General features: G+C 42.2%; 1 protein-coding gene across 1 annotated transcript; it reads left to right on the top strand.

Moving 5' to 3' along the window:
• Positions 1-10,240: 10,240 nt before the first annotated feature.
• LOC150075856 (diphthine--ammonia ligase) lies at positions 10,241-11,082 on the top strand. The gene has a single exon (XM_090387606.1). The coding sequence runs from the start codon at positions 10,261-10,263 to the stop codon at positions 10,999-11,001; it is 741 nt and encodes a 246-aa protein (XP_090243732.1). The 5' UTR covers positions 10,241-10,260; the 3' UTR covers positions 11,002-11,082.
• The last annotated feature ends 1,722 nt before the right edge of the window (positions 11,083-12,804 follow it).

Below are 12,804 nucleotides of genomic sequence, written 5' to 3' on the forward strand. Positions count from 1 at the left end.
GCAGCCTACGAATGAGCTCCGATTAAAATTAATAATTTGTGCGGTTATACTGTTTTGATTTTCGAGAAAGATGTTCTAAAGATGATCTGTCCGGTAATAATGCCAAATCGCCTGCATCTTCCTCAGGTAATGTTTTATTTATTTCTTGGCTGATTTTATCAATACAGTACTTCCAATTCCCGACTATAGAACAAAAGCAGTTGGCTACGCCGTCGGTTCCTCTCTCTAGGGCCACGCTCACCGCTGGCTACTTCTTCCCCCCACTTGTGTTCTGGGGATAACTCGGGGATTTTCGAGGCGTTGATGTGCGGCTTCAGATCATCACACGGGCCTGACGCTTTCGTTCGGCGGCTTTTTCAGTCCTCTTGAGGCGTAAAAAATTTCAACCCCGTTAAACCTCCGGTAGACCTTTCAGAAGAAATCAAATTACTCAGGAGCAACCCCTTACAATTGCTTTATTATAGCTTTATTGGTCTTTGACCCAAACCATACAACCCTTAGACATGAGCTCAAGAGAAACATCCTCATCGTCGGCTGACGAGAATGCTGTAGCAGACGATTCAGACCAAGTTGGCCTCCAGCCTCCCAAAGTGAACAAGTCCAAGAAAAAGAAACAGAAAAGTAAGAGGAGAGCAAAAACCAGAACACCCTGGTCTCCTCAAACCATACTAGAATTTCTCAACAAAGTGCCTCTTGATGAATCTGACCCTGTGATCTCATCTAAGTTTCAATTTAACACTTCAACGCCAGTAGTAGTTCGCCTAGCCCCTGTCCCTCCTACTCTGCAACCTTCACAGGCAAGCTCTCCCTACACTGGGAAATTACAGACCACTCTCTCTCCAACAGCTATAAGTGCTCCTGCCTCCCAGGCAGCTCTAGGGCCCTCCCCTAATCTAGCAGAGAGTCCTGGAACATTATCTGCAGCCAAACTATCAACCAATATTCCTACCCCATCAGGGACTCCTAAGACCTCCTCTGCCAAACAACCAGAGAGACCACGCAGAGCATTGGATCAGACTGAGGACAGAAGGCCTCCCCCAATCTAGAAAACTAACCGTCACAGTAACTACACCTTCTGCATACCCTACAACTCACAAACCTATAGATGAAGACTCTCCAACCCATCAAATAATATCTGCTTTACATAGGAATCTTGTGACCTTTCTTAATCAAGATAATAGTCGATTCAACAGACAAGCGGCAAGTTATGTTCAAGAACTCTGGGCCACCCTTGAATCTATTACCACTGCCCTCCTTATCGACAGCGAGAAACTAAAAACCACTAACGAGGAACTTAAGACAAGAACCTCCATCCTTGAGAAGGTGCTGGACACTCTACCGAATCTTCCTACACCACGGCTACAAGCATATAAAGAATGCGGGGCAAAACAAACGCCACAGCGCGTCCCGACATACTCGGAAGCGCTGAGGATCCCAATAGCAACGGAAACCCAACCAACCGCAGAGACGCACCAGAAGAGGAAAACACTGTTGCCAACACCAAACCTGGTGATACTCCGACCAAAGGAGACTGGCAAGATCCCCTCTAGTGAGGAATTAAAAACAAAAGTAATTAGTAATATGAGGGAGGACCTTAAAAATACAAGAATAAAAGGAATACGGAAAATGAGAGACGTAGGACTAGTAATTGAAACCGAAACTAGACAAGAAATACAAAGTATCATAGAAAACCCCAAAATAGACGCTCTCGGATTAACGGCCCAGCCGCCCAAAAGGAAGGGACCGTCAATAATAATCTATGACGTCAATCCAGAAGTCACAGCAGCCCAGCTGGCCGAAGAGCTCTACCTCAGGAATCTGCAAAAGGAAATACCAGACAAAGAAACACACGAAGTAATAACCACAAAGTTTCATATAAAGGCGAGAGGAGGAATAAACAACAACTGGAGTGTGGAGCTTATACCGGAAGCATGGCAAGTCTTAAAGGACAGAACAAGGGTATATATTGAGTGGGGCAGCTACCGATTCCGGGAGCGAGTGGTGGTTCCGAAATGCTTTAGATGCTGCAAGTTCGGACACACTACGCATGTCTGCACCCAGACAGTTCCAACTTGTGGACACTGCACAGAGAAGGGACACGCCTTTAAAGACTGTCCACACAAAGACAAGGAAGCCACCTGCGCAAACTGTAAGGCAATGAAAATAGAACACGCGCATTCAATCAAGGACCCGAAGTGCCCAGTCTACCTTAAAGCCAAAAGCATATACCAAAATAGAATCGATTATGGGGACAAGAAATAAAAAGTATAATATAGCAATGATTAAGATAATCCAGACTAACGCGCAACGAGCCAAAACAGTGGCAGACCAAATCCGGGTCAGGGCCGATGAGGAAGACACCGACATAATCATATTGCAGGAGCCATACGTTCACGCAAAGCGGGTGGTGGGGTATCCACTGCAATATAAGGCCGTCCACACGGAGGAGGACACCCCATGGGCAGCGGTCCTAGTCAGGAACACCAAAATCACTGCAACAAAAGTAACTCAACTGTGCACGACCTGGGCTGCCTGTGCCCAGCTCATTACAGCACTAGGCTCCCTATATGTAGTGGCCCTTTACAGCAGGCCAGGACAGGAAATTGAGACCACAATCAACTACCTGCGCCGTCTCCAAAACACTCTGCCGAATGAAAAAATAATTATAGGAGCGGATGTAAACTGTCGCTCTCCACTATGGCACAGCGTTACTGCCGACAGAAGAGGAACAACAAATGGGCAGCAACTCGAAAACTATCTGATAGGATCACAATTTGTTGTACTGAACCAACCGCACCATCTGCCAACATTCTGCAACACCCTCTGGGAGGCCACCATCGATATCACTCTAGCAACTAGGAACCTGGCGAACCACGTGACCGACTGGAGGGTGGAAGACGCTTGGACCACCTCGGACCATCGAGTCATCACCTGCAAAGTAACAAGAACGCTGCCAAGAACAACAGCAAATATACAAACACCCCACAGATACGCAGTTGCCAAGGCAGATTGGCCCCAATACAAAGAGCTACTAACTACAGCGGTTAACAACAAACCTCCGTCCCTAGATCCACAGAATAATCCGAACGAACTGCAGAAGGCAATTACTAAATTGATGATAGATATCAGCAACCAAACTATCAGGAAGAAACAACCCCGACTGGGCGCAGTCCCCTGGTGGACCCGGGACATTGCCATGCTCCGGCGACAAATGAACAAGAGTAGGAAGGACTTCCAGAGGGCCCGAAGAACATGGCCAGCAAATGAGGTTGAAGCCCTGAGGCAAATATATAGACAAATAAGAAACCGGTACACTGACGCCATAAAGACAAGTAAAAGACGCTCTTGGGAGTCCTTGGTCTCCACAGCAGGGAACAATGACCCCTGGGGCATTGTCTACAAAGTAACAACCAATAGACTGCCTAGGGGGGAGGTGATTTCTACCACTAGGACTCGGCAGGGAGATCTCACCACAACCTGGGAGCAGTCGATGAATAACATACTCGACAGAATATATCAAAAACCAAATATGTTAACTATGCCAGGTCAGAAACAGACATGCTACAGAAACGATAACTACAGAAACCAGGCGATTGAGCCTCCCTTCACCCTGGATGAACTCAGCGTGGCCGCTAGTAGGGTCAGAAATAGAAAATGCCCGGGCCTCGATCTTATTGAGCCTGAAATACTGAAGAAAACCGTGGAATACAATCCGCACCTCTCCTAACACTATACAATAGATGCTTGGAAACAGGACATTTCCCAACTGCATGGAAAACAGCAAATTTAAAACTAATACTGAAAAATCCTACCAAAAATCCAGAATTTCCGGATTCATATCGACCCATCGCACTGCTCCCAGTGGCAAGCAAATTGTTTGAAAGATTACTCCATGTGAGAGTTATAAAACACTATGAAGCGGCAGGCCTACATGCCAGAAATCAGTATGGCTTCAGACCAGGATCCTCAACCGTGGACGCACTGGGAAACTTGCTAAGGATTTTCCAGGATTGTAGACGAAAGTATCTGCTGCTCATCTCTGTTGACTTTGCTGGGGCGTTTGATTCACTTTGGTGGCCAAGCGTCCTGGCAAGGTTGAGGGAGGCTGAGGTGCCTCTTAACCTCTACAAAGTAATCGAAAGCTATTTAACACAAAGAAGAGTGGAAATCAATGTACACTATCAAAAAATAACAAGAGAGGTGCACAGAGGATGTCCGCAGGGATCGGTGCTTGGGCCGCTTCTGTGGACAATGGTCCTCGATGAATTCCTGACTACGGACCTGGGTTCTGTGGCAGTACACGCCTTCGCGGACGACTTGACATTGACGGTAGAGGCGGACTCCAGGGCCCAATTGGAGACGCTGGCAAATCAGGCACTGCAGCGGCTGCAGCAATGGGCATCAAAGAACCAGCTGAAAATATCGTCAGACAAGACCTCATCGATCCTGCTAAAGGGGACTCTGCAACTTCGACGACCCCCGCAAATTAAAATCAACAATGTAACAATCAAATTTGTGAGCCAACTGAAGTATCTGGGCGTTATCCTAGATAAAAACATGACGTTCCAGCCGCATCTGAAATACATCAGAAGAAAAATCAGAGGATACTCTGGACTGGTAACCAGAATCACAAGGAAAGATTGGGGACTCAAGAAAAAAGCACTGATGCTTTACTATAAAACAACCTTCCTGCCTGCAATCACCTATGCAGCAGCGGTTTGGTATCCAAAAACGACACTGGTAGTCAACAAAAGAACACTAGAAATGACCCAAAGGACCATACTGCTATCAACAACGCGCGCCTGCAGCACGGTAAGTACCCCAGCATTGCAGGTACTTGCTGGAGCGCTCCCTCTGGACCTGGAGGCAGTTCAGGCCGGGCTACTGTTTTTGCTGGCCAGGGGAGTGGCCGCTACCCACCAAGGATACACGACTGACCCGGCGGGCAACCTAAAACACGAAAAAAATAGGCTACAGACCCACCTCCTAGATCTTTGGCAGAGAAGATGGACAGAGACTACAAAAGGCGAAGTAACAAAAAGATTTCTACCAGACCTCCAGAAAATATACCCAAAGCAGCCACCGTGGTACTTCCCAGGGTACCATATGACAACACTATTAACCGGACACGGACCCTACAAGGAGAAGCTGTTTGGCTTCCGACTTGTTGAGGACCCCAACTGCATATGTGGAGAAAGTGAAAGCTGGAGCCACATAGTCTATGATTGTCAACACTATGAAGACCTCAGAGGGCTACTAATAACAAGGTTAAGATACTTCCCAAAAGGACTGGAGCACCACTTCCTGGACACTGAGGATGAATATAGGGCACTCTCCCAGTATGCGCAAGACTTATTCACCAGGAGAAAAACACTAATAGCTATCTACAGCAACGTACACAGAGATTGACAAAAATCGGCGCCAAATGTGACAAAAAAACTGAAACCTTGCAGAGGACCAGTACTTGGAAAAGAAGAGTGCTGATCACACGGAAGAGAAAAGCAAGGACGGGGGAATGCAGCACAGACAGTAGAGAACAGACTAAACGCAGCACAGTTGCAAACAGCTTGATGGCGATCTGAAGAGGACACCCTCGCCCTCTTCACCTATTATTCCCACTTCCTTGGGGGGAGGGGACATTTTTTGTTCCTTCTCCTCCACCCCCAAACTTCTACTCTGGTGGGGCATGGGCATGCCCCACTGAAAACTGGGGCTATCTACTCTATTGGCCCCATATTTCTGTCTTTTCCCCCCAATCTTCGGTCTCCCTCCCCTCTCTACCTTCATCATAGCGAAAGCCCCACACGTCAAAAACTAAATATGATAAAATTACCTTACGCCCAAAACTCGGCCTAGCAAACCAAAGCGACATTACCCCAGCGCAGATTTTTTATTTACTTATATATTTATTTTTATTATTATTTTTTTTTATTTATTTATTTTTATTTTTTTTTTTTTATTTTATTTATTTTTTTTTTTATTTTATTTATTTATTTTTTTTTTAAGGTCCTAGCCGCCGAAATCCCAGGAAATTAAGCGGCAGGACCTGCCAGAGTGAATCTACAGCTACTGGGTTCCTGGTCTGCCTCCACGGGGCGTAAGTGGGACAACGTTGGGCCTCAATTGGGGTCCAACGGCTAAATGACCAGATGAACAACGGTACAGAACACAACACATGAACAATTCCCACACACTTTTAAATCTCTGGCATTTCCCAGTGAACTGGTTCACCACAATGAAAGCAACGCGGAGATGGGGGAAACCCCTGGTGCCGTAAGACAACAACACACACTTACACTTACCCTTTCTGATATGGAAACAACCCATGCACGAACACATTCCACAATGAAGTTCCGTGACACCTTCATTACATCCCATAAATGCTAATTTATCACTCAGGCAAATAGGAAGCTCTACAGCTTTTTATAATGCGAGCTATGCGGACTAGTTCATTACGAATGGGGTGGTCAGAATGCAGTGAACACTGAGTGTGTGTATATATCTCCCCGCTCCCTTTTGTTTTGTTATGTATGCTTTATTTTTACTCTCACTCTACTGGTTTGCCATGTTACTGGCATTTTGTTTTTTTTTTACTTTATTATAAGCAACATGTGCTGGTTTATGCATTAATGCGGCCATTGATGCTTGCGATACTAATTTTAATTTTCTTTTCATTCTATTATAATTATTTAGTTTTCAATCTATTTTACATGGTAGCAGTGAGGCGATATGCTAAATGAGCGCTCATGCTGCCCTCTATAACCCAATATTTCTTATTGGGTTATAGAGGCCACCATTATTCAAATCCATTGCATTGGTGGAACGATTAGTGCTTTGGTTCGTCTACGCATGGATTTGTCTAATATTAAAAATGCAGTGATTGCCTGACCATTATTTGCCTTGTGGTTCTCTGTCAAAATGGGGGATAATGGTCAGTCTATTTTATTTATAGTTTTGTTGGTCCAGTGTTGTAGTTAACTTTGGTTCTGCCTTTAGTGCTATCTCACATAATTAGGACTTGTGCACAGCTAAATTAATTAATTGGTACATTATAAATTACTTATGTTATTTGGTATTATATATTTTGGCCTTTCTAATTTATGTTAGGGGAACTCCTTCTGTAATACCCTTTTCCCCCTGTTGTTTTAGCTATGATTTTTTGCTTTTACTCTATTCGTTTGCTATGCTACTGGCATTTGTTTTAATTTATATACAGGGTGTCTCAAAAATATTGGTACAAACGTTTAGGGAAAGTAGGTAACATCCAAAGGAATGTGAATCGCATAGGAATCTATAACCGGAAATGTCACCGTAAGGTGGTACACGGCGTTGTTCATCAGTTCGCGAGAGGAAAAATTTCTGGTTTACTCATTCAAGCAGTAGTCGCCGCACGAAGAGTATGCATCGATATACGAACTGTGAGCTGGCAGACATACACCTAGTGTATGGATTAGCAGAGGGCAATGGACGAGCCGCTCAACGAATTTATGGAGAACGCTTCCCAGACAGACATGTACCGGACCACCGTTTGTTTGCCCGTGTGCATCAAAATTTGTGCGATTATGGGTCACTTAGAGGTAACAGGAGTAGTGCGGGCAGACCACGTTCGACGCGAACTCCCGCCAAGGGAAGAAAGTGTGTTGAATGCCATCCAGAATAATCCTATCAGCACACATGCCATTGCCTCTGCCTTAGGAATGTCTCGTTGCAGTGAACACCGTGTCTGGCACGACGATTCCTTAAACCCCTTTCATCTCCAAAGGGTTCAGTTACTGCTCCCCCAAGATCGTCCTTCACGTGTGGCTTTTGCGCAGTGGTTTCTCCCAAGAACGTGTTCAAGACTTGAATTTTCCAGCCTATGTTTTGGTCACGGATGAGGGTTTTTTCACTCGGGAAGGCTTATTCAATCAGAACAATGCTCATGTGTGGGCTCACGACAAACCACACGGTGTGCGCCCCATGCGGAACAACATCGCTTCTCAATAAATGTGTGGGCAGGTATTGTCGTGACTGCTTAGTCGGCCCATACCTGTTACCATCACGCACGAACTCCGCTAAATATCGGATCAAGTTCTACCAGGGTTACTTGATGTTCCAGCAAATGTGAGACGCAACGTTTGGTTTCAACATGACGGGGCGCCTGCCCATTATTCAAGGTGTGTTCGTGACCATTTGAACAGGCGTTTTGGGCGTCGATGGATTGGCCTTGGGGGACCCGTTACCTGGCCCCCATGCTTACCTGATTTATCGAGCCTTGATTTCTTTCTGTGGGGGGGACCTCAAATTTATCGTGTATGAATCGCCTGTGGAGACGGAAATGGATCTCGGGGCGAGACTCGTCTGCGCTGTTGCTACTGTCAAAGAAACTCCAGGTGTGTTCGACCGTGTTCGCCAATCCATGCTGCGTCGGTGTCACGCATGCATCGCGTCTCATGGTGGAACCTTCGAGCATCTGTTGTAACATCATGAAATGCATCCATCTCGTACTCCATTGTTAATATTATGTCAAATGTTTGCCACTAATTACTGTCTTGTGTCATTTCTGCTTCTTGTGCCTCTGCTACTACTTTCCCGTGACGTTTCCAGTTCTGGGTTGCTATGCGATTCACATTCCTTTAGATATTACCTACCTCCCCTAAACGTTTGTATCAATATTTTTGAGACACCCTGTATATGTGATGTATAGTGTCCTACCATTGATATCCAGACACGCGCATATCTACAAATTCTCTATTTACAGTTTTAATTAGATGAAAACTAATAAGTGTGCTTAAACCTTTAAGACAATCTGTTCTATGTGGAACGCTCCACCGTTTTTGTAAATTTCCTCTGATATCTTTCTTTATTCGACCTTCAAAGTCGCGACCAGTTCATCTTTCTTTGGCGGTCATCTCCTGATGTACATGCTACGATCCAATTGATCCCAGAAGTTCTAATTAAGATTGAGATCAGGGCTGGATGTTCCAACTTTGAGGTTCATGTCCTCAATCCAGTTCGTCGCAACGCGAACAGTATGATGTGGAGCGTTGCCCTGCTGATACAAGCATAGTAATTTTCTTTACTACCACAATGTAGGTAATAAGGATATATATCTATACGGTAATGAGGTCTAGATAGGCCTCACTGTTTATTGCTTTGTTCAAAACAAAACCCTCGCTAAAGTGGAAAGCGTCCCAGACCATCACTGTCAATTTCAACATTGAAGTTTGTCTTTGCCAAACTTCATTTTTGGAATGATATAATCGAAAATGAAATGATAATGATATAAAGGCACAAATTTCTCTAGGGCATAGTCACATTTGGGCACAATTGTCAAACTGATGGACTATTTACCTGACTCGTCACTCCAAAGCACAATTTCCATTTGTCTCTGGTCCAAGAATGGTGGGCTTCCATCAATCTGGACAATGAATGTGGTATTTTTCGAGGTGATCAGTGGCTTGTGAATGGATGTTTGATCATGCTAACCCATACCATTCAGCGTCTTGTGATACATGTCCCAAACGTTTCACTGAGGACCTGCGTATTCTGTAAATACGTTGATCTGCCTTCCTATTGGATGATTCTTTATATGGCTCCTATCATTTTCTGAATCTGTTCGTGACCATTTCAGCACAAGTCTGCTGCTATTTGCATTTCACATCGTCTTTTGGGATCTTCAGTTGTATTGGAATGTCATGTACAGACGGATTGCTTATGAAACTTATCATTCTGTACCCTGGAAGTTAATCTGTCGATCGTGGTGTCTTCTATTAACAATTGTACTGCTGTCTTTTTGGCTGGTGCAGCCTACGCCTTAGGCTTCCTTGAACCATATGGCTAATAATAATAAGTTGACTGGCACACGCTTGGTAGGAAGCAATCACCTGTTCACATGTGGGGTATCCTGATATTAATGGTTAAGCTATACTGTATATGATTAAAATATTCTGTAAATTTTTTTTTTGAAAGTCTTCAGTCTTTTTATCGATTGAACGGCATGTAGTATTTTAGAATTTTTTTTTTTTACGACCTTTCTATAAATTTGAGAAGTGACGCTGAAAAGTTATTAAATTTAAAATCAATTCTGAATAGAGTACTGTACACATGAAAAGATACCTGTTGTTCGCTGATGAAAATTAAAAATAGGTGGCGCTATGGTACTACACTTCTAAACCACGTGTTTGGTTTCTGCTTTTTTTTTTTTTTAAGTGAATGAAGAGGTGGCGTTGTGTACTAATATCCTTACCTCGTGTTGAATTGTTATAAGCAATTTTTAAAATGAGAGTTGTTGCTCTAATTAGTGGGGGAAAAGATAGTTGTTACAACATGGTACAATGTGTAGCCAACGGCCATGAAATCGTTGCTTTGGCTCATTTAAAACCTACTGACAAGGATGAAGTGGACAGCTATATGTATCAATCTGTTGGGCATAATGCTATAGAACTATATGCTGAAGCAATGGAGCTTCCATTATTTCAACATAATATCGAAGGTACTGCTATTATTCAAGAAATGGAATATAAACCTACGGAAGGAGATGAAGTTGAAGATCTCTATCATTTGCTTTCTAAGGTGAAAAGCAGCTTACCTATTGAAGGTGTTTCTGTTGGAGCTATATTTTCTGATTATCAGAGGGTACGAGTACTGAACGTGTGCAACAGGTTGGGACTCACTATGTTAGCCTATTTGTGGCATCGCAATCAGGAAGAATTACTTCAGGAAATGATTATATCCCAAATCAAGGCAATCATTATTAAAGTTGCTTCTCTTGGATTGGACCCTCACAAACATCTTGGGAAAACCCTTGGCGACATATATCCTCACATGATTGAAATGAAAAAGAAATACGGATTAAATGTCTGTGGTGAAGGGGGTGAGTATGAAACTTTTACTTTGGATTGCCCACTTTTTAAAAAAGAAATAGTTGTTGAAGACTCTGCAGTTGTGATACATTCTAGTGATGCTTTTGCACCTGTTGGATATTTAAAGCTGCAAAAGGTTTATCTGAAAGACAAATAGGACTTGTCTGAAGGGTTATTATTATAGTAACTAATACAAATAGTTATAATCGACACAAATGAATGGAAGAGTGAGGAACTAGTAGGGAATAGAACATGTGTTGTACTTTGAGTAATGTGAAAAAAATTGTTGTTGGTACACAAAATAATCTTGTGGTAATTCTTTTTTTTTTTAAAAGAAAGATAGGAAAGTTCCATATTCGGATTATTTTAGAGGACACCTTTAAGTCAAATGTGTCCTCTAAAATATTGAAATTTTTATATTAACCAAGAGGATTAAGAAAATAAGACTGGGAAATTAAGTAACTGAACTATTTCCATCTCTTACATGTAAAATTAAGTATGTTATTGTTATTCTTTTAATGTATTCATGTTACCAATTCCTTCATGTACTCTACAATTTATTGTAGAGCTTGAAGAGTTACCTATTTTATTATCATTTTTGAGTTCATTTAGTTCAGTTTCTCAAACTGTTCAGTGAGGCCCAGCTCAGTGGAACCTTCCTCCGTCAAATTTAATATTTTTTTCAGAATTCTATTTTAAGAGAAATGGAAAGTCTTGAATGTTTTCCAAGACCAAAGGGACATAGCAGAAACATTTTAGGAAACACCAACTTAGGTGAAGATTTTGGTTGTTTTAATTCGTCTTGCAGGCCAATCTTGTGATTTAAGGATGAAGAATTGCATGCAGTTGTGTGAAATTGCACAACATTGGTGGGTATGGCAAACAGATGAAAAGAGTAAAATGTAAACAGAATGAATAGTTTTAACAATTATTAAATAAGCATGATTAGTACTAACAAAAGAACTGAAATGTTTAGTTCTTTTGTTTGAGAATGTCAGTTAAAATTTTTAGATGTAATAGTGTGATCTTTCTTTTTTGCATGAAATTTATCTATGCCAAGTCCTAATATAACTTGGATTAATTGCTTTTCAGTCATCTGACTTTTTGACTTCTCCAGTTTCCAAAGATAATATGCATACCATTATATTCAGAATTGCACAGATGTTCTGAATAATGAATGGCCCAAGTAATAGTATTACTTGGGCTGTTAATTTGTTACAGCCACAGTAGTAGTAAAACATGGTACAAAGTGTAGCCAATACCATGAAATCATGGCTTTGGCTCATTTAAAACCGCCCAACAAGGATGAGTTAGACATCTATGTATCATTCTGTTGGCCCTAATGCTACAGAACTGTATACCAAAACAAAGCTTCAGTTACTTCAATGTAATATTGAGGGTATTTCTATTATTCAAGAAATGAAATGAAAAGAGAATTTAACAAGCAGCAAGTAACAAACAAAAGTATAATTGGGGTTGGGATAATTAGCAAATTACCTCCATATGATTATCTGTAAGCATGTTCAGGAATTCCTTCAAATTGAATTTTACAGTAATGTCCCTAGGGACTAAAAAAGTGAAGTGCCTACACATGTTTTGCAAATTAAGTGCAGCTTGGAGTGATAACTTTAATACAAGAGTAAAATCCATTTCCAAAGAAATGGACTACATGCCTTCATTTTGCAGACTATGTAGAAAAACAAAAGGCCAAAACTTTAGTTACTTTTTGTAGTTATGCTATGAAAAATTCTAAGAGCGAAAAAATGGAAACAGTGGGATTTCTAACTATTATGACAAGATAGGATGATACTAACTGTTTTCTAATTGGATGGACTATTGCTGTTGGTGAAACTGTCTGAATAAATGATCCTTCCAGGTAAACAGTGCTTATTATTTCTGAGGGCACCAAAAGAGCTTCCTAGTCTACAGCAATCTTTCCTCCACAGAAATAGAGGGCAGT

Source organism: Mastigoproctus giganteus, chromosome 13, assembly GCF_048544385.1.
Source record: "Mastigoproctus giganteus isolate SK-2022 chromosome 13, ASM4854438v1, whole genome shotgun sequence".
In the NCBI taxonomy this organism is placed as follows: Eukaryota; Metazoa; Arthropoda; class Arachnida; order Uropygi; family Thelyphonidae; genus Mastigoproctus; species Mastigoproctus giganteus.